The following is a 19,028-nucleotide window of genomic DNA, read 5'->3' as shown; positions in this document are numbered from 1 at the left end:
ACCCTGGCCTTTCTCCTCCTTTCTCTTTCTTTTTTTTTTTTTTTTTTTATTTTCCCCCTTCTTTTCCGCCTTTCCTGCAATTCTCCTCCATCCCCTTCCCTCCCGTCCCAACCCCTTCCCCTTCCCTCCCAGCTCTGCCGGGCTCCGGAGGGACTTTGCACCCCTCGAGCAGCCTCACCCCCCCCACCCCCCTCACCCCCCCCCCTGCTCCCCACTTCTCTCCTTCCCGCAAGCCCGGGAGCTGCCGAAAGGGAAGGAAAAAAAAATGCTCCGCTCTTATCTCGGAGGGGAGGCAGGCTCGGTGGGCAGGGTTTGTGGGGAAGCTGCTGGTTTATAAGCAACCAGCGGAGGCAAAACGATCTCAGCAGGCACCGACCGGGCTCTCCCCCCCCCAACACCCACCCCCCCCCAACCCAACCCAACCCAACCCAACCCACCTCTCCATCACTTCCCTGCCCCGCTCCCGGCGCGATGCCCGCGGTGCTGGGGCTGCTGGTGGTGGGGCTGAGCTTGGTGGGTGCCCTTCGGCCCAGCCTGGAACCCCCCCAGCATCAACCCACCGAGGAAGGGGCCGCCCTCTTCGCCAGCGCCTACAACAGCACAGCCGAGCTCGTCCTCTCCGACAGCGTCTCGGCCAGCTGGGATTACAACACCAACCTGACGGCGGAGAACGCGGCGCTGCAGGTGGGGCTGGGGGAGGCGGGGGGGGGGGGGCACGGGGGAGATGCCACCCCCGGGGTCGGGGGGGGGAGGTAAGGTAAGGTAACCCCTGGGGACTTTGGGGCAGGGGTCGGGGGGAGATGCTGCTGCACGGCGGGGACACCCGGCGCCGTCCCTTCCCACCCCACGGGCTCCTCTCTCAGCCCCCCGAAATGCCCAAGCAAGGCTTGGGGTTGTGCCCCGAAGTGTCCTGGGAGAGGGGCTTTCCCAGGGGGACAGCCCTGAGCCCGGAGGAGTCCAGGGTCTCTTTATTTTTATTTTTTTTTAGAGGTGATTCCCAGCACCTTCCACTTCTCCTTCCCTGCCTGGGGTCAGAAGTGTCCCTGTCCCTGCCCGCTGCCACCACGGCCCCCCAGCACTGGGTTTTTTTTCTCTGGGGCAGACACCAGGCACCCGACGTGTGCACAGGCGGGGGGGGTGGCACTGGGACTGAGACTGCCACCCCCTGTCCCTGTGTCCCCAGCCCACAGGGGACAAAGCTGGCCTTGAGGGAAGCCCTCCAGGCTGTGGGAATTAGACACCAGCCCGGCTAGATGCAGGCAGAGCCTCCACGTGCATCCCATAGACGTGTGTGTGTGGTTGGGGGGGGGGTTGGATGGGTTTGGGCTGGATTTAGTGGGACAGGGAGCTGGAGGTGGGGTGAGCTGAGCTGGAAGTGGGGTGAGCTGAGCTGGAAGTGGGGTGAGCTGCTGCACAGCCCCTGGAATCAGGGCAGGCTGCAGGGATTCCCCAGCTCTTGCTGTGCCCGGGGTGCTGCTCCAGCCCGGGGGGCACAGCCAGGGATGTCCCTGTCACCCCATGGGGTTGGTGACTCACAGGGACTGATGCAGCTTCTACATGACCAACATAGACCCCACCATCACCCCCGGGGCTGCCACACAGCCCCAAACCCAACCCCAGGTCCCACAAGGAACTGGGGGCACAGCCTCAGCAGGAAGGAAACGTGTCTTCCTGCATGGGGGGGGAAGATCCCCGCCAGGACCAGCTGCTGCCAACTTGGCAGGACACCCAAGAGCACCCAAGTGCCCTTTTTTTGGAGAGCTGACGCCATGTCTGGGCAGGCTCCCAGCGTCTGCTGCAGATGTTGCTGTGCAGGCAGGGACCCTGGGGCAGAGCAGGAGCATCTCAGCCACACCGAGCCCAGGGTTAGGACCAGGAAAGCAACTTGCATGGACTTTTCTCAGAAGGCTTTTCCCTCCCCTGTTTCAATAAATGTCCACGGATCATGGCCAGGTTCTCCCTGCCATGTCAAAGCTCTCCAGACAGATCAGGAAGAGAAGGGGATTAAACATCTGAGGCTCCTGAGCTCACCCCATCAGAGGTGGGATGAGAACAAGCTGAGTACTAAAGGGTTAAGAGTTGCCCAGAACACCCAAAAAGCTGAATTTGGGGGATCCAGGGAACCTTTGGGCCAGGCAAACCCCACATCTATAATGCCTGGGTCAGGCCACCATGGTGAGGGCTCCTCCAGCCATGAAAAGTGACCCCAGGACCAAGTGACAGGGGAGGAGGAGGCTGAAGGGCTGGCAGCAGCCCCCAGCCAGGCAGGGACAGACAGAGGGATGCTGGAATGACAGACAGGGAGCTCAGCCATGGGAGAGGGAGACATGCCATCTCCTGCAAGCTGGGGGTCTGGTCAAGAGCCTGGAGATGGGGTTTGGGGTTCAGGGGCTGTTCCTGGCTGTGGATCTTCTCAAGGTTCCCAGGACAGAGCAATCCCAGTGTTCTGGGCCTCATCCTGCACTGCTGGATCCTGTGCAGCCAGGAACAGAGGGGAACCAGGGTGGGGGGCTTTGGTAGGGAGAGCTGGAGGGTGTCCAGGGGCCTCTGAGCTCCCCCCAAGGGGCACCCACAGAGAGAGAAATCCCAGCTGTGGAGGTGAAGAACCAGGGCTGGTGGGCATGGCTGTGGTGAGGGGGTCTCAGGCAGCACCAGCAGGCTCAGCTCACTCCACCAGAGCTGTCAGGAGAGCTTAGGGTTCAGTTCCCCTGACCAAACACAGGTGCCTGCTCAAGGAGGAGATGAAACACAGCTGGACTTTGCTTCCTACAGCTCCCCCAGCTCCAGGGTCTGTCAAGGGCTGAAGAAATCCTCCATTTAGTGGGGTGCTGCAAGAGCACCTTGCTCCGGCAGAGGGGCTGGTGCATCCCAGTGGGCCAGGGGTCTGGTTAGTATCCAGAGAGATGATGTGGGTGCTGGGATGTCTGAGGGAGGTGATGGGTGCCCGGGCAGCCAGGGGCACCTGGCACTTTTGGCATCCCCACTCCCATGTCCCCTGGCTGCCTGGGAGCCTCTCCCAGGCACCAGAACTCCCTTCCCTCCCCACTGCCAGCTGAGGGAATGTGATGATTAAAATAAAACAAACCAGGCTTGTTGGAGTCAGGCTAAAAATGTCACAAATAACAGCTAATGAGCTCCATAAATCACACTGGCACAGCCCATGGGCAGTGAACTCCCTTTCTGCACCTTCTCCCTCCATCCTCTCCATAGGCCAGGCTGGGACCCTCACAAAAAATAAAAATTTCCAGAAAATACAGCAGGCATCCACAACACACCCTGTCCCAAAATTGTGGCTGTCAGCTGTGGCTCCAGCTGCCTAAATAGCCCCCCCATGGAGCAGGCAGCTCCTGGTCATCCCACAGCCCTGGGAAGGAACACTGGGGCTGGCAGGAGGTGGGTGACAGTGAGAGACCCAAAAGAGGGGGCTCAGTGCAAATGGGTGCCCCCCTGCCAGGTGAAACCCAGCTGTGACACTTGGCACTGGCTGCAGATAGCCCAGGGAGACAGGTCTAGATCCAGCAAGGAGGTAAAGGAAGGAGAAAAGTGAATGTGACATCTTTGGAGTTTTCCTTTGGGCTTCTGCAGAGGTGGGAAATGTCAGGAAGAGGAATAAATCAAAGCCAGAGCTCAGAGCTCCTTCTGCAGCTGGGGCCTGGCAGCTGCCAGAGGCGGCCCAGGAGCACCCGGACACCCCGCCCTGGTGGTGTGGACACCCCCATCCCAGCATCCCCACCCCATCCAGGCCACAACAAGCAGGAGCTGCCTCCAAAAGGTCCTCAAAGGCCACCTTGGCAGGGCTCACCAGCAGCGCCGGGGGCCAGGGGGCTGCAGACATCGCCACGTCACCTGGACGCGGCTGTCGCTGCCTGTGAATGTCACAGCCCGGGGACAGCCCTGCCTGCCACCTCACGTCCCATCCCCTCTGGCTCCTACAAATCCTCATGGCTCTGAAAAAGCCCCCCAAACCATCGCCGGGGTGGGGACACGTCCCCTGAGTCCCTACGTCCCCTCTCGCCGCGCAGGTCAAGGCGTCGCTGGAGGAGCAGAATTTCACGGAGCTGTGGGGGGCGAAAGCCAAGCAGCTCTATGGCAGCATCTGGAGCAACTTCACTGACCCCCAGCTGAGGAAAATCATCGGCTCCATCCAGACCCTGGGACCTTCCAACCTGCCTCTGGCGGACAGAGAGAGGGTAAGCCAGGAGCCCTGGGCATGGCTGGGTGCTGGGATGTCTCGTTGCTCCTCCGTTGCGTTTCTGGAGGGTCTCCCTGGGCTCTGCACGGGGAAGGCAGGGATGGAGGAGATAGGGTGCTGCCTCTGGGGGTTGTGGGGTACCTGCTGGCCCCATTATCCAGCCCTAACCTCGTCTTGGAGCTATCCCAGTGGGAACTGGAGATTTCCTGCTTACACAGAACAGCCTTGGGCGTCACCCGGAGAACAGCCAGGCTGTGCCCATGGCTGGGGGCCAACTGGTTTGACCCCTCCTGCTCTGCCTCAGGGCTCCTCAGGGATGCAGCCCATGGAAAAGGAGGACTGCTACAGCTACCCAGCTCCTGAGCTGTCCCTGTGAGCTCTGCCTTGGAATAATGTCCAGTTCTGGGGCCTTCAGTTCCAGAAGGACAGGGAACTGCTTGAGAGAGCCCAGCACAGAGCCCCAGAGATGCTGGAGGGAGTGGAACATCTCCCTGATGAGGAAAGGCTGAGGGAGCTGGGTCTCTTGAGCTTGGAGAAGAGGAGACTGAGGGGCAACCTCATCTATGTTCACAGACACGTTCAGGGCAGTGTCAGGAGGGCAGAGCCAGGCTTTGTTCAGTGATGTCCAGTGACAGGACAAGGGGCAGTGGGTGCAAACTGGAGCACAGGAGGTTCCATGTGAATATCAGGAAGAACTTCTTTCCTGTGAGGGTGACAGAGCCCTGGGACAGGCTGCCCAGAGAGGCTGTGGAGTCTCCTTCTCTGGACACATTCCAAACCCACCTGGACACATTCGTGCGTGATGTGCTCTGGGTGCCCCTGCTCTGGCAGGGGGGTTGGGCTGGGTGATCTTTTGAGGTCCCTTCCAACCCCTAAGGTTCTGTGATTCTGTGACACAGCTCCTCACCAGGGACATCAGGACACCCTGAGCCTTCCCTGTCATCATCCTGAGCTTTCAGCATCGTTTCCTCGGTTCAATGTGTTTTCCATGGTCGTGCATTAAAATCTCCGCCAGGCTGAGGCTGGCAGCTGCTTGCCTCTGCCCAAGGGCAGGGACACTGCTGTCCCCTCCAGCCAGGCCCATGGCTCCCAGACAGTCCATCCCACTGAAGCCCCTCTTGGCTGGCAAGCTCAGTGATACAATCCTTTCCGGAGAAGCGTCAGCCCCGGTTCCTTCCAGGAAACCCATCCCTGCCCTCTCCCAAATAACAAGCAGCATCACATCTCCTCCCTGCACACCAGCCAAGTTTCCCTTGTCCCCAGGCAGCTCCATCCCACCTTCCCCCTCCACCCAGCCAGAGCACAGGGATGGGAGCAGAGAGAGGGATGGAGCAGAGGAATTTCCTTCCCTGGGAATGGGCTCCCCGGGGCAGGTTCCAGGAAACCTCCCGTTGCTATTGTTTGCTGTTCTTGAGGTTCACAGAAATAAATCCCCCTCCTCCTCCTGCTTTTTTGGACTTGATTTTTTTTTTTTTTTTTAACCCACTTAGATAAACAAGCCCCGTTGACAAAGAGCTTTATAAATAGCCCCACTCCAGGACACCGCGGGGGCTCCAGGGGCTTCGACGAGTGGCTGAGCTCAGCTCGTCTGGCCCAAAGAGCCTCCCTGCTCCCACCACCCCAAGGGTGTAAAACTCTGGGTGATAACATGCTTATCTCACCAAAACCACGCCGTGTAAACACACAAATCCTCCTCCACAAGCCTCTGGACACACACTGCGGAGCTGGGAAGTCTGTAGATGCGCCCTGAAGGGCTGTTCCCACCCCCTTCCAGCTCCGACAGCTTTTTCCTCCCCGCAGTACAACACCATCCTGAGTGACATGGACAAAATCTACTCCACAGCCAAGGTGTGCCTTCCCAATGGAACCTGCTGGGACCTGGAGCCAGGTATGGTCCTTGTCCCTCTGCCCCTGTGAAGTGCTGAGCACCCCGTGGCCATGAGTTCGTCCTGGTCCCCACACCTCCAGCAGGCTGGGCTTGGCAGATCCCACCCGTGCTCATCAAGCTTGCCCAGGAGGGGCTGGCGCAGCGGTGGTGGCACCTCTGCAGATCTGGTGTAGGATGTGACCCTCTCTCCTGCCCCTTCTCTCATGTCCTACTTGTCCCCTCTTTCCCAGACCTCTCGGACATCATGGCCACCTCCCGCAGCTACAAGCAGCTGCTCTATGCCTGGGAGGGGTGGCACAACGCCGCGGGGAACCCGCTGCGCCCCAAGTATCAGGAGTTTGTGGAGCTGAGCAACCAGGCCTACAAGGAGGATGGTAGGAGCAGGGCAGGGGGTGGCCACGGACCAGGGGTGGGAATTGGGGCTGGGGTCATGGGGTGCCCTTCTGCTCTCCCCATCCCACGTGCAGCCAGGCACCCAACGTCTGCTTCCTTGGTGCCGACACTTTGGGGAAGGGGCAAGAAATCCTCCTGCTGTCCCAGCTCTTGGGGCTGGGTTGGGGGGACAGGACCTGGGGGGGCAGAGCCAGGGGCTGATCACGGCCTCCCCGGCAGGATTTGAGGACACGGGCAGCTACTGGCGCTCCTGGTATGACACGGCCTCCTTCGAGGACGACCTGGAGCACCTCTACAACCAGCTGGAGCCCCTCTACCTCAACCTGCACGCCTTCGTCCGGAGGAAGCTCTACGACCGTTACGGCCCCAAATACATCAACCTGAAGGGTCCCATCCCTGCTCACCTCCTGGGTAAGAGGAAGGAACCCCCCCAGCCTGTGCCCACAGGTGCTGGTGGGGCCAGAGAGGCACATGCAGGGCTGTAGTGGGACAGGGAGGTCCCAGTTATCACTGTGTTTCTCTTCCTCCCAACCCACCACAGCTCTGCTCCAGCTGTTTTCTCTTCTCAGGCAACATGTGGGCCCAGCAGTGGAACAACATCTATGACCTGCTGGTTCCCTACCCCGAGAAGCCCAACCTTGATGTCACAAGCACCATGGTGCAGAAGGTGATGGGCTGATTGACTCACTGATGGCACCGGGGGGACAAAACCAGGGGGTGCTGGCCAAGGCTTGCCCATAACAGTGACCCAGTGGGAGTGGTTTCTCATACCTGCCTAGGGGACAGCAGAAAAGCCATGTCTGGGAGGGGAAGGGACAAAGACATTATCCCACTCCCTCTCCAGCAATGACCAAAGAGGCAGGGGGTGGGCAAAGAGGAAGGACAGTGTGGTGGGACTGGCTGGGGGCTATACCATGACCCGGATCTGAGTGCTCCTGGGCCATCATCTCTACTTGCTTCTCTGGTCCACACTGGGAACCAGCACCATGGCTCCTTAGAGAAGCTCACACCAACTCTGGGGCCAGGGCTTCCCATCAGGGTGGGAGGGGCAGGACCCCAGTCCCTTGGAGGGACCCACCTCACCCCCATGGTCCTGGGAGAGCCCACCCAGGGCACAGGCAGCCCCTTCCTCAGCAGTAACCCACTGCCTGCTGCCCACCAGGGCTGGAATGCCACCCACATGTTCCGGGTCTCGGAGGAGTTCTTCACCTCCCTGGGGCTGCTGGAGATGCCTCCTGAATTCTGGGAGAAGTCCATGCTGGAGAAGCCAACAGATGGGAGGGAGGTGGTGTGTCATGCCTCGGCCTGGGACTTCTACAACCGCAAGGACTTCAGGTGTGTGGGGGTGTGCAAGGGCTGCAGGGTAGGACCCTCCTCCATCCCCCCTCGGTGGGCACCGGTTTGTGTCACCCCAGCCTGGCCCATCCCGTCACCTTCTGGGGTAAGGCTTTGGGGCACCACGCTGCCCCACCTTCCCCTCTGCTGGCTCTTTCCTCCACCCCACGGGGTGCTGCCACCCTCTCGGGGACTGTGGAGGGTCCTTCCCACGGAGGGGGTGCCCAGCTCGGGCTGTTCTCACCCGACAGGATCAAGCAGTGCACGGCGGTGACCATGGAGCACCTGTTCACCGTGCACCACGAGATGGGCCACATCCAGTACTACCTGCAGTACAAGGACCAGCCCGTGTCCTTCCGCAGTGGGGCCAACCCTGGCTTCCACGAGGCCATTGGAGATGTCATGTCCCTGTCTGTCTCCACCCCTGGCCACCTCAAGAAAATTGGTCTCCTCACCAACGCTACCGAGGACGCAGGTATGGCAGCCACCCTGAGGACATGGGTGGCCTGGAGGGCTCAGGCACTGCCCGTGACACCAGGAGGGGTTTGGGACTTTCCACAGTGGGCTGAGGTCTGGCAATGCCACCCAGACCAGGCGAGGCCCCCTGGCTGATGTGTGCTTTTCATCCAGCCTTAGTTCCATGCACAACCCCTTCTTGTCTCCACAGGCCCATATAGGAATAACAGCCTTTTCTCCATGGGTCCTTGCACAATCCCTTCTTGTTTCCATGGGTCCATGTAGGGCCCTTCACGACTCCCATCCTCTTCACCCCAAGGGATGGAGATGTGTAGTCCAGATCTTGTCTGTCCCCATTGGGTCCATGCAGGGTCCTCCACAACTCCATCCTCTTCAGCCCCAAGGGTTGGAGGGGTGTACTCCAGGTCTTGTCTGTCCCCTTCCCTTCTCCATCAGAGCTCCAAACCTGAAAGCAACATCCCGTGCTTGATCAGCTTTGACATTTCCAGCCTTTCCCTCCCCCTTGCCAAGAAACATCCAGCCCAGGAGCTCCTGGTGTGTCTCTGTGGAGGTGACACCAAGCCTCACATGCAGCGGGGGAGGTTTCTGGCTGCCAGCAGAGGAGGACTTGTCCCCACTGGGCACTGCCCAGCTTGGCAAGAGTCCCTTCCCCTTCCCAACATCTCTCAGCCCACATGTCAGAGCAGACAGTGGCAGAGGGGACCAGGTGTGCACCGAGTCCTGCTGCAGGTGGCTCTTTGCTGAGGAGGGACCATCCCAGGTCCTCCTGCCTGGTCATTAAACACATTTCATGGCAGGAAACCCAGCTCTGCAGCCAAGAGCTTTGGGCTGATGGTGCATAAACACCACAGAGCAGATGGTCCCTGCCTGAAGGCATCGTGGCCAGCCCTTGGCAGCAGTGCCACCACAGCCATGGCAGCCAACAGCCCCTCAGGACAGTGCTGCCAACCCTTCTCTAACCACACAGCTTCAGCTGGGTCTCCAACATATCCATCTCCAGCCTTCCTTCCCTGGGTTTCCTCAAGGCAATGGGGAAAGCAGATGTCATGGGTCTCTGTGCTCCTGATGACGTGGTGATGACTGTCCCAGAGCTGATGCCAAGTGTGGGTCTAACCCATCAGAGCCTTTGTGACACCCCTGCAGACTGAAGCCCCTTCACCCCGAGGCCCTGGAGTGAATGTGTGGAGAGGGACCCATAAGAGTTACCTTCACCAAAGACCTTCTCACTCTGAGAGCCAGGCTGAGGGCAAAGGGACACCACCCTTGCAACTCCCATTGTCCCCACTCAGTAGAGAGACACAGATTGCCTCACACAGGACCTGTATCCAGAGAAAGCTCCTGGGTCCTACCCAACCTTCTACTAGGGAGCAACAAGACGTGTGGAAACCCTGCCCACGTTTCTCACCCGGAGCTGCTCCTCACCCTCTAAGCCAACAAAAAGTCTGGTGGCCAGAAGTGCTGCCCGGGCAGCCTCCTGCCCCACCTGCTTCAGGCTCTGTTTCATGCAGAGAGCAACATCAACTACCTGCTGAAGATGGCCCTGGAGAAGATTGCCTTCCTGCCCTTCGGCTACCTCATCGACCAGTGGCGCTGGAACGTCTTCAGCGGGCGCACCCCCCCCCGCCGCTACAACCAGGACTGGTGGGACCTGAGGTGGGGGCAGCAGGGGTGGCCAGGGGGTGTGGGGAGGGAGGGAGACAGGGAGACAAGGGAGGGAGGGAGATGGGGAGACAGGAGGAGACAATGGAAGGGAAGGGGATGAGGGGAAGGGGAAGGGGAAGGGGAAGGGGAAGGGGAAGGGAAGGGAAGGGAAGGGAAGGGAAGGGAAGGGAAGGGAAGGGAAGGGAAGGGAAGGAAGGGAAGGGAAGGGAAGGGAAGGGAAGGGAAGGGAAGGGAAGGGAAGGGAAGGGAAGGGAAGGGAAGGGAGGGAAGGGAAGGGAAGGGAAGGGAAGGGAAGGGAAGGGAAGGGAAGGGAAGGGAAGGGAAGGGAAGGGAAGGGAAGGGAAGGGAAGGGAAGGGAAGGGAAGGGAAGGGAAAGGGATGAGGGAAGGAAAGGGGATGAGGGAAGGGAATGAGGAAAGGGAAAGGGAAGGGGAAAGGGAAAGGGAAAGGGAAAGGGAAAGGGAAAGGGAAAGGGAAAGGGAAAGGGAAAGGGAAGGAGCCATGGACATGGCTGGAGAATGATGGATAGATGGGTGGGATGGATGGGGAGATGAGTGGGTGGACGGATGGAAATACACCCTGTGTAGATTCCTTAAGCTTTCCCTTCCCACTTCCTGCCTTGGTTCATCTGCCTCCCTCTTTCCAGCTCATGCTCTTGTTCTCTGTCTTCTACAGAACCAAGTACCAGGGTATCTGTGCTCCGGTCCCGAGAAATGAAAGCAACTTTGACCCTGGAGCCAAGTACCACATCCCTGGGAACACCCCTTACATCAGGTAGAGGAGGTGCTGGTGAGGGGCTGCAGGCTGGGGAGCAGGGGACAGCTCAGCTCTGTGGGCAGGGACCTGTGTTGCTCCTGCTCAAGACAGAGAGCACCCAATGCTTGGGAGCACAAGTGGTGGGGAGCTGACGGGTGGCCTGGTGCCTCCTTCTGCACCCTAGGACTTGTCTGCTGCCCTTCGTCCCCAGCTCTCACCTTCATGGACTTCCTTGGCAGGTACTTTGTGAGCTTCATCCTCCAGTTCCAGTTTCACAAGGCGCTGTGCCAGGCAGCCAACCACAAGGGCCCTCTGCACACCTGTGACATCTACCAGTCCAAAGAAGCTGGAGCCAAACTCAGGTGGGGACAGAGGAGGGTCAGGACAATCACCATGGGCAGATGTGTGTGTGGAAGCTGATGTTGTGGGAAGGAAGGAAGGAAGGAAGGAAGGAAGGAAGGAAGGAAGGAAGGAAGGAAGGAAGGAAGGAAGGAAGGAAGGAAGGAAGGAAGGAAGGAAGGAAGGAAGGAAGGAAGGAAGGAAGGAAGGAAGGAAGGAAGGAAGGAAGGAAGGAAGGAAGGAAGGAAGGAAGGAAGGAAGGAAGGAAGGAAGGAAGGAAGGAAGGAAGGAAGGAAGGAAGGAAGGAAGGAAGGAAGGAAGGAAGGGAAGGAAGGAAGGAAAAGTGGCTGTGGAGATGGCTGGAGAAATAGCTTGGCAGATGGTTGGATGGATGGATGGAATACATGGAAGCACTGGGGTGGGGTGAGTGGTCCTCACCAGAGTACTGCTATTGACCCTCTCATAAGCTCCCACCCAGACAAGAGGTCACTAAAGCACATTTGGCTCCTATGGACTCCCTGGGGATTGAGAAATGCATGAGATGTGCTGGGGGGGCTCCCTTGTGCAGGACACCTGGGGGCTTCAGATGCAGCTCCCAGGCTCATGTCACCCTTAGGAAGAGCATCTTCCACCCTTGCAATGCTGAGATACCATCACTGGTCTTCTTCCATCCACCCCCTGGCCTCATGCTGGCTCTTGCTGTCCTGCTTCTCTGCAGGGAAGTGTTGAAAGCTGGGTCTTCCAAGTCATGGCAGGACATCCTGTTGAACCTCACTGGCACAGATAAAATGGATGCTGGGCCCCTCCTGGAGTACTTCAGCCCTGTCACCAAGTGGCTTCAGGAGCAGAACAACAAGACCAATGAGGTTCTAGGCTGGCCTGAATTTGACTGGCGACCCCCTGTCCCTGAAGGATACCCTGAGGGCATTGGTAAGGCTGGAGCTCCATCCTGGCTCTGGGGAGGGGCAGGAAGAGGTCTCCCTTCACTAGGATGTACCAGGCAGGACAGTGCAGAAGGAGATCTCAGGAAAGAGAAAGAACTATCTCCACAAGGAGTCCCACAGGGTGTTGCTTCCCAGGAAGCAGGTGCCATGAGCCAATCTCTTGACCTACCATTGCCTGAATCTGTGGCCCAGCCACTGCAGCAATCCATCAGTCATGGGGTGATGGGTCAGCTGCATCTTTGCTGCCCAAGTGAGAGGGTGTAGGGCTTACAGCATGTCCTGCTCTCCTGTCCTGCCCAAAGGAACACCCCCAGCAGGACCCCTCTTGGCTCAACATGCTCCCAAGTTGTAGCATCCTCCACTGGACCTGAAGTTTTGGGTAGAGCTCAACTATGGCTTCTCCACGGGGTGGTGCTCTTGCAGAGAGAGGAACTCTCCTGACTCCCCTTTCCCATCTCTCTCCTCCTCTAGACAAAATAACAGATGAAGCACAAGCCAAAGCTTTCCTGTCCGAGTACAACAGCACGGCCGAGGTGGTGTGGAACGCCTACACTGAGGCCTCCTGGGTCTACAACACCAACATCACCGACCACAACAAGCAGATCATGGTATGGGAACCACCCTGGGGATCTGTGCAGGGAGAGACAACAGCCAAGGCAGGCAGCTGGTCCCCCAGGCATGTTTCAGATGAGCTCTGGAAACTGGAGCAGCCTCTGCCCCTCACCAAGGGGAACGTTCTCACCCAGGAGGTGCCTTTTCCATGAAAACCCTCATCATGCCATGGGACACCTGCAAGGGCAGCCACGGGGAGGTTGCCCCTCATGACATGCCAGGTGGTGTTTCTAGTGATGGTCTGTGTCTCCGGGATGTCCTCAAAGTAACTCCCGTCCTCTCCTGCCCTTGTAGCTGGACAAGAACTTGGCCATGTCCAAGCACACCCTTGAGTATGGCATGAAGGCCAGGCAGTTCGACCCCTCTGACTTCCAGGACCAAAGTGTCACACGCATCCTCAAGAAGCTGAGTGTCATTGAGAGGGCAGCCCTGCCTGAGCATGAGCTGAAGGAGGTGAGCTGCAAGGGGACAGGGCAGGACGGGGTGTCCCTTGCCACCACCTCGTGTGGAGACACAGGCTTCTCCCAGCTTCTAGGAAATGCCACCAGGCAGTCACCCCTTGCCCTTGAGCAAGGTGATAGTTTGGGACCTCCTACACAAAGGTGTGATCCTTGTCTCCAGAATTTCCCACCCAAAGGTTGCCCATCCCAGGCTGCAGCAGGGCCTGGCTGCTCGGGTGGCTGTGGCACATTGCTTGGTGGCTTTAGTCCCTCCTGTATTGACACTTCACTCCCATTTGAGGTCACACTTGGCCTTGGAAGGGACCCCAGGAAAACACGGGGCTGTGACACTGTCCAAGAGCAGAAGCAGGGACAACCAGCTCACAGGATGTGATTTTCTCTGCAGTACAACACCCTCCTCTCTGATATGGAGACCACGTACAGCGTAGCCAAGGTCTGCAGAGAGAACAATATCTGTCTCCCCCTGGATCCTGGTAAGATCTGGTTCACTGAGTCACCTCCAACAGGCCCAGAAAGAGGGTTTTTTAACAGAGACACGGAGAAAGGTCATGGAGGGGTCCTCCCTCTGTGAGGGGTTCTGAGCAGCACGTTGGGTCTAGCACCGTTGTGTCAGTCCAGCTTATCCAACAGCATCACTTTGGTTTCACTCTTCTCTCTTCAGACCTCACAGACATCATGGCCACCTCCCAGGACTATGATGAGCTCCTCTTTGCCTGGAAGGGCTGGCGAGATGCTTCTGGGAAGAAGATCAAGAACAACTACAAGAGATACGTGGAACTGAGCAACAAGGCAGCCGTGCTCAATGGTCAGTGTCCTGCTCCCTTAGAGATCCACCTTGGTCTTAGCACCCTGTGAGCAGAGGATTGGGCTGATTGTCCAACACATGGCCAAAATCTTGAGGCTGTGGAGGTCCCACCAGCTCCCATGAGATCCATTGTCTCATAGATCTGGAGGGACCTGGGGTGCCTAAGCAGCAAGACAGACTCTTGCCCAACAGGGACAGTGTCAATAGCTTCTTCTCTTTCCCCACCACAGGCTACAAGGACAACGGGGACTACTGGAGATCCCTGTATGAGACACCCACCTTCGAGGAAGATCTGGAGAGGTTGTACCAGCAGCTGCAACCCCTGTACCTCAACCTGCACGCTTACGTGCGCCGGGCCCTCTACAGAAAGTATGGTGCAGAGCACATCAACCTGAAGGGTCCCATCCCTGCTCACCTGCTAGGTAAGGGCTTTGCTAGGCCCTTGAAGGACTGTGACTCCCACCAGGCACAAGTCCTGCCAAGAGTTGGGGCTGGTCCCTATCCAGCTCTGGCTGAAGGGCTGAGGCCCAGGGAAGGGCAACACACTCAGCGTGACTTGACGTCTCCTGCATGGATGGGCTCCTGCTGGTGTCACCCAGGGGCCAGGCAGGGTGACCCACTCTGTGCAGAAGTCAGGAGTAACTGGTTGCCTTTGCTCTTCTCTCCCTGTCTCCCTCCTGCCACACGTTGTCCTCCTGTGCTTCTCAGGCAACATGTGGGCACAGTCGTGGTCCAATATTTTCGACCTGGTGATACCTTTCCCAGATGCCACCAAGGTGGATGCCACCCCAGCCATGAAGCAGCAGGTCAGTGCTATCCCAGGCTGCTCTGGGCAAGTCCTTTGGAACCCAGCACCCTTTGGCCACTGCCACCACCCACCTTACCAAATGCTCTGGGTGCTGCCCAAAACCTCCTTGGCTCATCCATCTTCTCTCCCCACCTGGATGTGCCAAGGGCTGGATCCACCTCTAGCTGTCCCCAGAAGATGTCTCTTGCCAGAGGAACAGAGCTCTCCCTGGCCTTCCATCCTCCCCAGCCCCTGCTGCCCCTCACCAGCTCCTCTGTCTGTTCTCTCCCCAGGGCTGGACACCCAGGAGGATGTTTGAAGAGTCAAACCGGTTCTTCACCTCTCTGGGCCTCATCCCCATGCCGCAGGAGTTCTGGGAGAAGTCCATGCTGGAGAAGCCAACAGATGGGAGGGAGGTGGTGTGTCATGCCTCAGCCTGGGACTTCTACAACCGCAAGGACTTCAGGTGCCCATGGGGAGCAAGTGGTGGTCTCAGCTTAGGTTGTGCTGGGGCAGATAGCAACGTCTTGGTTGAGTAAGGACGAGTGGCCAGGTGCCACCACAGTGTCTGTTGTCCTCTGGCTGTGGCAGCCCCACTCTGGCATTGCCACTGGTACCCAGGATCGCTGGCAGGAGCCCCCATGGAGGATGGAGGGCAGCCAATGGCTTCCCTGCCCTGCCATGGAGAGTGGAAATGCCAATGAGCAAGGAGAGGGAACAGGCAGGGGCAGCAGGAGATGCAGGAGAAAAGACAGAGACCAACCTAATGCAGTAGGACCTGCCCAGCCTGGCATCAGATGTGGAGAGGGCACGTGGAAAGGCAGACCAAAGGGAAAAATAGCTTAAAGGGATGTGATAATTCCTGGAGATTTTCACCCCAGCACTGTCCTCCCTTCTCCCCCATCCCACCCATCCTGGTGCAGGATCAAGCAGTGCACCGTGGTGAACATGGATGACCTGATCACAGTGCACCACGAGATGGGCCATGTCCAGTACTTCCTGCAGTACATGAACCAGCCCATCTCATTCCGTGATGGAGCCAATCCTGGCTTCCATGAGGCCATTGGGGATGTCATGGCCTTGTCTGTCTCCACCCCCAAGCACCTGCACAGCATCAATCTGCTGGACCAAGTCACCGAGAACAAAGGTGAGATGGCAGGGGAGCACCAGGACAAAGATGGGGCTGGTGGGGACAGCTGGGAACACAGAGGGTCAGGATGGGTTGGCCAGGGTGGCAGGGGCCAGGGACATGGCTTTGTGTGCGTGGAGGGGACAGGACCTGGTGGGGACACCCTGCTCTTGGGCAGAAAGACCCACGTGGGGTGGAGAGGTGGGTACAGAACTGCCTTGCTGACACCTTCCCACCCTGGGCAGAAAGTGACATTAATTACCTGATGAGCATCGCCCTGGACAAAATCGCCTTCCTGCCCTTCGGTTACCTCATGGACCAGTGGCGCTGGAAGGTGTTTGATGAAAGGATCAAGGAGGATGAGTACAACCAGCAGTGGTGGAATCTCAGGTGTGCTTGAATTCAGACCCCTCTTTGGTGCAAGGGCCTTGGCCATCATCCCACTGGGTGTTTTCTGGTTGCAATGGGACACAATGGGATGCACGGCCCATCACCCTGTCCCCTCACCCTGTCCCCTCACCCAGCTTTCCTCACCTTCTCCTCCCTCTGCTGGGCCAACTCTCCCTCTCCTGCCCAGGATGAAGTACCAGGGCTTGTGCCCACCAGTACCAAGGTCTGAAGATGACTTCGACCCCGGGGCAAAGTTTCACATCCCTGCCAATGTCCCCTACATCAGGTGAGTAAGCTGGGCAGGGGCAGAAGGGACACCACTTGGACACAGAAACAGGATCTCCACTTCAGATGCCAGTGATGGCACCTTGTTTCATGGCTGGTGGGATACTTGGTGGTACCAGCCTGAGGGTGCTGGGAAATTCCAAAGACCCTGACAGAGCTACAGAGGAGAAGGCTGGATTTGAGGGCATTTCTCCTTGTCTGAGAAGGTTGGGCTTGTCCACCCAGGCAGCCACAAGACACTTGTTAGAGGAGAAACAGCATCAGCAGGTTGGACTGAGTTGACAGAGGTGGAGCTCCAAAGCCAGTGAGGCTCCTGCAGGTTGGGAGGGTGCAACCAGGGCATGAGGGGGACCACATCCTCCAATGCACAGCCACTCCATGTCCTCACCCCTCTCCACCTCCTCCAGGTACTTTGTCAGCTTCGTGATCCAGTTCCAGTTCCACCAGGCACTCTGTGACAAAGCCGGGCACAAGGGTCCCCTGCACACGTGTGACATCTACCAGTCCAAGGAGGCTGGGAAGGTCTTGGGGTAGGTGTGTGGGCAGGGCAGAGCCAAGACATTGATGTCCCCAAATACCTTAAAGCCAATCCAGCAAGACAGGAGGCAGGAGTCACCCATCCCCTCCTGTCCCTGCATGGGATGCTCTGGTTCCCAGCCCTGGGTTGGGGGCAGAGGGGACCCCGGGCAGAGGGGACCCCGAACAGGGGCAGCTTGGGCTGGGTGCTGGGGCTGTGATTGCACAAACAGCCACTAGATGGTAGCTGGGACCCTGGCAGGTGGGAGGCTCTCTCCCTCCTCTCCCTTCTCCTCAGTTCCTTCGGGAAAACACTCCCTCGCTTCAAGAAATGCACTTGCAAAATGAAGCCTTTCACCCAGGAACTGCTCCCGCATCCAGCTGGATTCACTGGAGGGCTTGAATCCATCTAAATTCCCTCTTTCCCCCAAGCCAAACCTCTTTCCCTGTGTTCTGGGAAGCCCTTTGGTGTTGGGGACACAGACTGTACCCCCAAGCCCTGGGGAAAAGGGAAGGGCTGGTGGCCAAGAGGGTGACAGAACCCACTGGAGCTGCTTTCTCCTGCCACAGGGATGCCCTCAAGTTGGGTTTCAGCAAACCATGGCCCAAAGCCATGGAGCTCATCACGGGGCAGCCCAACATGTCAGCTGATGCCCTGATGAGCTACTTTGAGCCACTCATGACATGGCTGGAGAAGGAGAATGAGAAGAATGGGGAGGTCCTGGGCTGGCCTGAGTACAGCTGGACTCCTTACACAGGTACGTGCGGCCCAGCCAAGCACAGCAGGTCCATGATGGGGCAGAGCACTGCCCTCACCAGGGCCAGGATGGGGCACGTGGGAGAGATGGAGTTGTCTTGGTGCCCCTTGACCACCTGAAAAACCACAGGGTGTTTGGATGCTTCTCCTTGATTTCGCATGGAACTGAGTCTAAAGGGGACACAGCATCCAAAAGCCCAGCAAAGAGAGAGCTGGTAACCCAAGACACCCCAGCCCAGAGCCACCAGCACCAACCATGTCCCTCATTTCTCCATTTTCCAGCCACTCCAGCCCAAGCTGACTCGGACCAGGCTGATTTCCTGGGCATGTCCCTTGCCAGAGATCAAGCCACCGCAGGCGCCTGGGTCCTTCTCGCCTTGGCACTCGTCTTCCTCCTCACTGCCATCATCCTGGGAGTCAAGCTCTCCTCAGCCAGGAGAAAGGCCATCAAATCCAGCTCAGAAATGGAACTGAAATAAGGTGGCCACCAGCAGGACAGCACAGACAGGGTGCAAGCGTGGGCATTTGGCCATGGGCACACTTGCCAGGGAAGCCATGGGTTTCCACAGCCCAGGACTCCTCTCTCCAATCAGGTCAGACGTTTTTTTCCACTATGCAAGAGCCAAAGCAGAAAAGAGCTATTTATTTGTCAACGTCTGCATCAGGGGAAGAGAAATTCAGGCACTGGAGGGCACGGAACTATCGTGAGCTGCCCCTGCACCCAGAGCTGGGAGCTGGTCCAGCTTGGACACCCACCAGCCATCTCCAGCCTGTGGGCAAAGCCACAGGGACTTCAAGTGACAGAGGGCAGTTTGGGGAGGGACAGAGCACCTTCCCAGCCCCCGTTTGCCTACTGCCAGGCTGTTCACTTGCATGGATGAAAAATAAACTCCTGTCTTGTCACCCTCAGAGCAGCAGCTCAGCTCCTTCTTGCAAGGTGGGCTGGGGGTCTCAGTGGGACAGGGCTCTCAAGCAGGAGACATGCCACCCTCAGCCAGTGCAAATGCAAAGCCCTGGGGACCAGACTGGCTTTACAACAGCACATCTGCAGCACCCAAACTCTGCCAGGCCCATCAGGAAAGCTCAGCACCCCTTTGCAGCTTCTCCCCTGAAGCGTGGCTCCCATCGGGCTGAGTCTGGGGGCTCAGCCTAAGGAAAGGGCTGAAGCAGGGACAGAAATCCCCAAAAGTCCAGACCTGGACTGCTTGAAGGGTTGGGGGGGTCACCAAGCCCAAACTGGAATGGGGCTGGAGCTGTGGCTCCAGCTCCAGCATGACTTGTGTTTACGTAAGAGCTGGGG

The 19,028-nt window shown here is 58.3% G+C and overlaps 1 protein-coding gene across 1 annotated transcript; it reads left to right on the top strand.

Moving 5' to 3' along the window:
• Positions 1-471: 471 nt before the first annotated feature.
• Positions 472-18,637, top strand: ACE (angiotensin I converting enzyme). The gene is made up of 25 exons (XM_051640288.1): positions 472-684; positions 4,023-4,190; positions 5,993-6,080; positions 6,311-6,454; positions 6,693-6,884; positions 7,043-7,140; positions 7,636-7,808; positions 8,060-8,283; positions 9,794-9,938; positions 10,623-10,721; positions 10,943-11,065; positions 11,761-11,972; positions 12,458-12,594; positions 12,893-13,051; positions 13,445-13,532; positions 13,721-13,864; positions 14,095-14,286; positions 14,573-14,670; positions 14,945-15,117; positions 15,575-15,798; positions 16,026-16,170; positions 16,358-16,456; positions 16,863-16,985; positions 17,542-17,729; positions 18,011-18,637. Exons 1-25 carry the CDS (start codon positions 472-474, stop codon positions 18,205-18,207), a joined length of 3,846 nt encoding a protein of 1,281 aa, XP_051496248.1. The 3' UTR covers positions 18,208-18,637.
• The last annotated feature ends 391 nt before the right edge of the window (positions 18,638-19,028 follow it).

This window comes from Apus apus, chromosome 25, assembly GCF_020740795.1.
Source record: "Apus apus isolate bApuApu2 chromosome 25, bApuApu2.pri.cur, whole genome shotgun sequence".
In the NCBI taxonomy this organism is placed as follows: Eukaryota; Metazoa; Chordata; class Aves; order Apodiformes; family Apodidae; genus Apus; species Apus apus.
This window is presented reverse-complemented; position numbering and strand designations above follow the sequence as displayed.

Coding starts and splice junctions, on each gene's coding strand:
- ACE (XM_051640288.1), top strand. CDS start 472: ATGCCCGCGGTGCTGGGGCTGCTGGTGGTGGGGCTGAGCTTGGTGGGT. Junction 685..4,022: donor CGGAGAACGCGGCGCTGCAG/GTGGGGCTGGGG, acceptor CTCGCCGCGCAG/GTCAAGGCGTCGCTGGAGGA. Junction 11,973..12,457: donor AGGATACCCTGAGGGCATTG/GTAAGGCTGGAG, acceptor CTCCTCCTCTAG/ACAAAATAACAGATGAAGCA.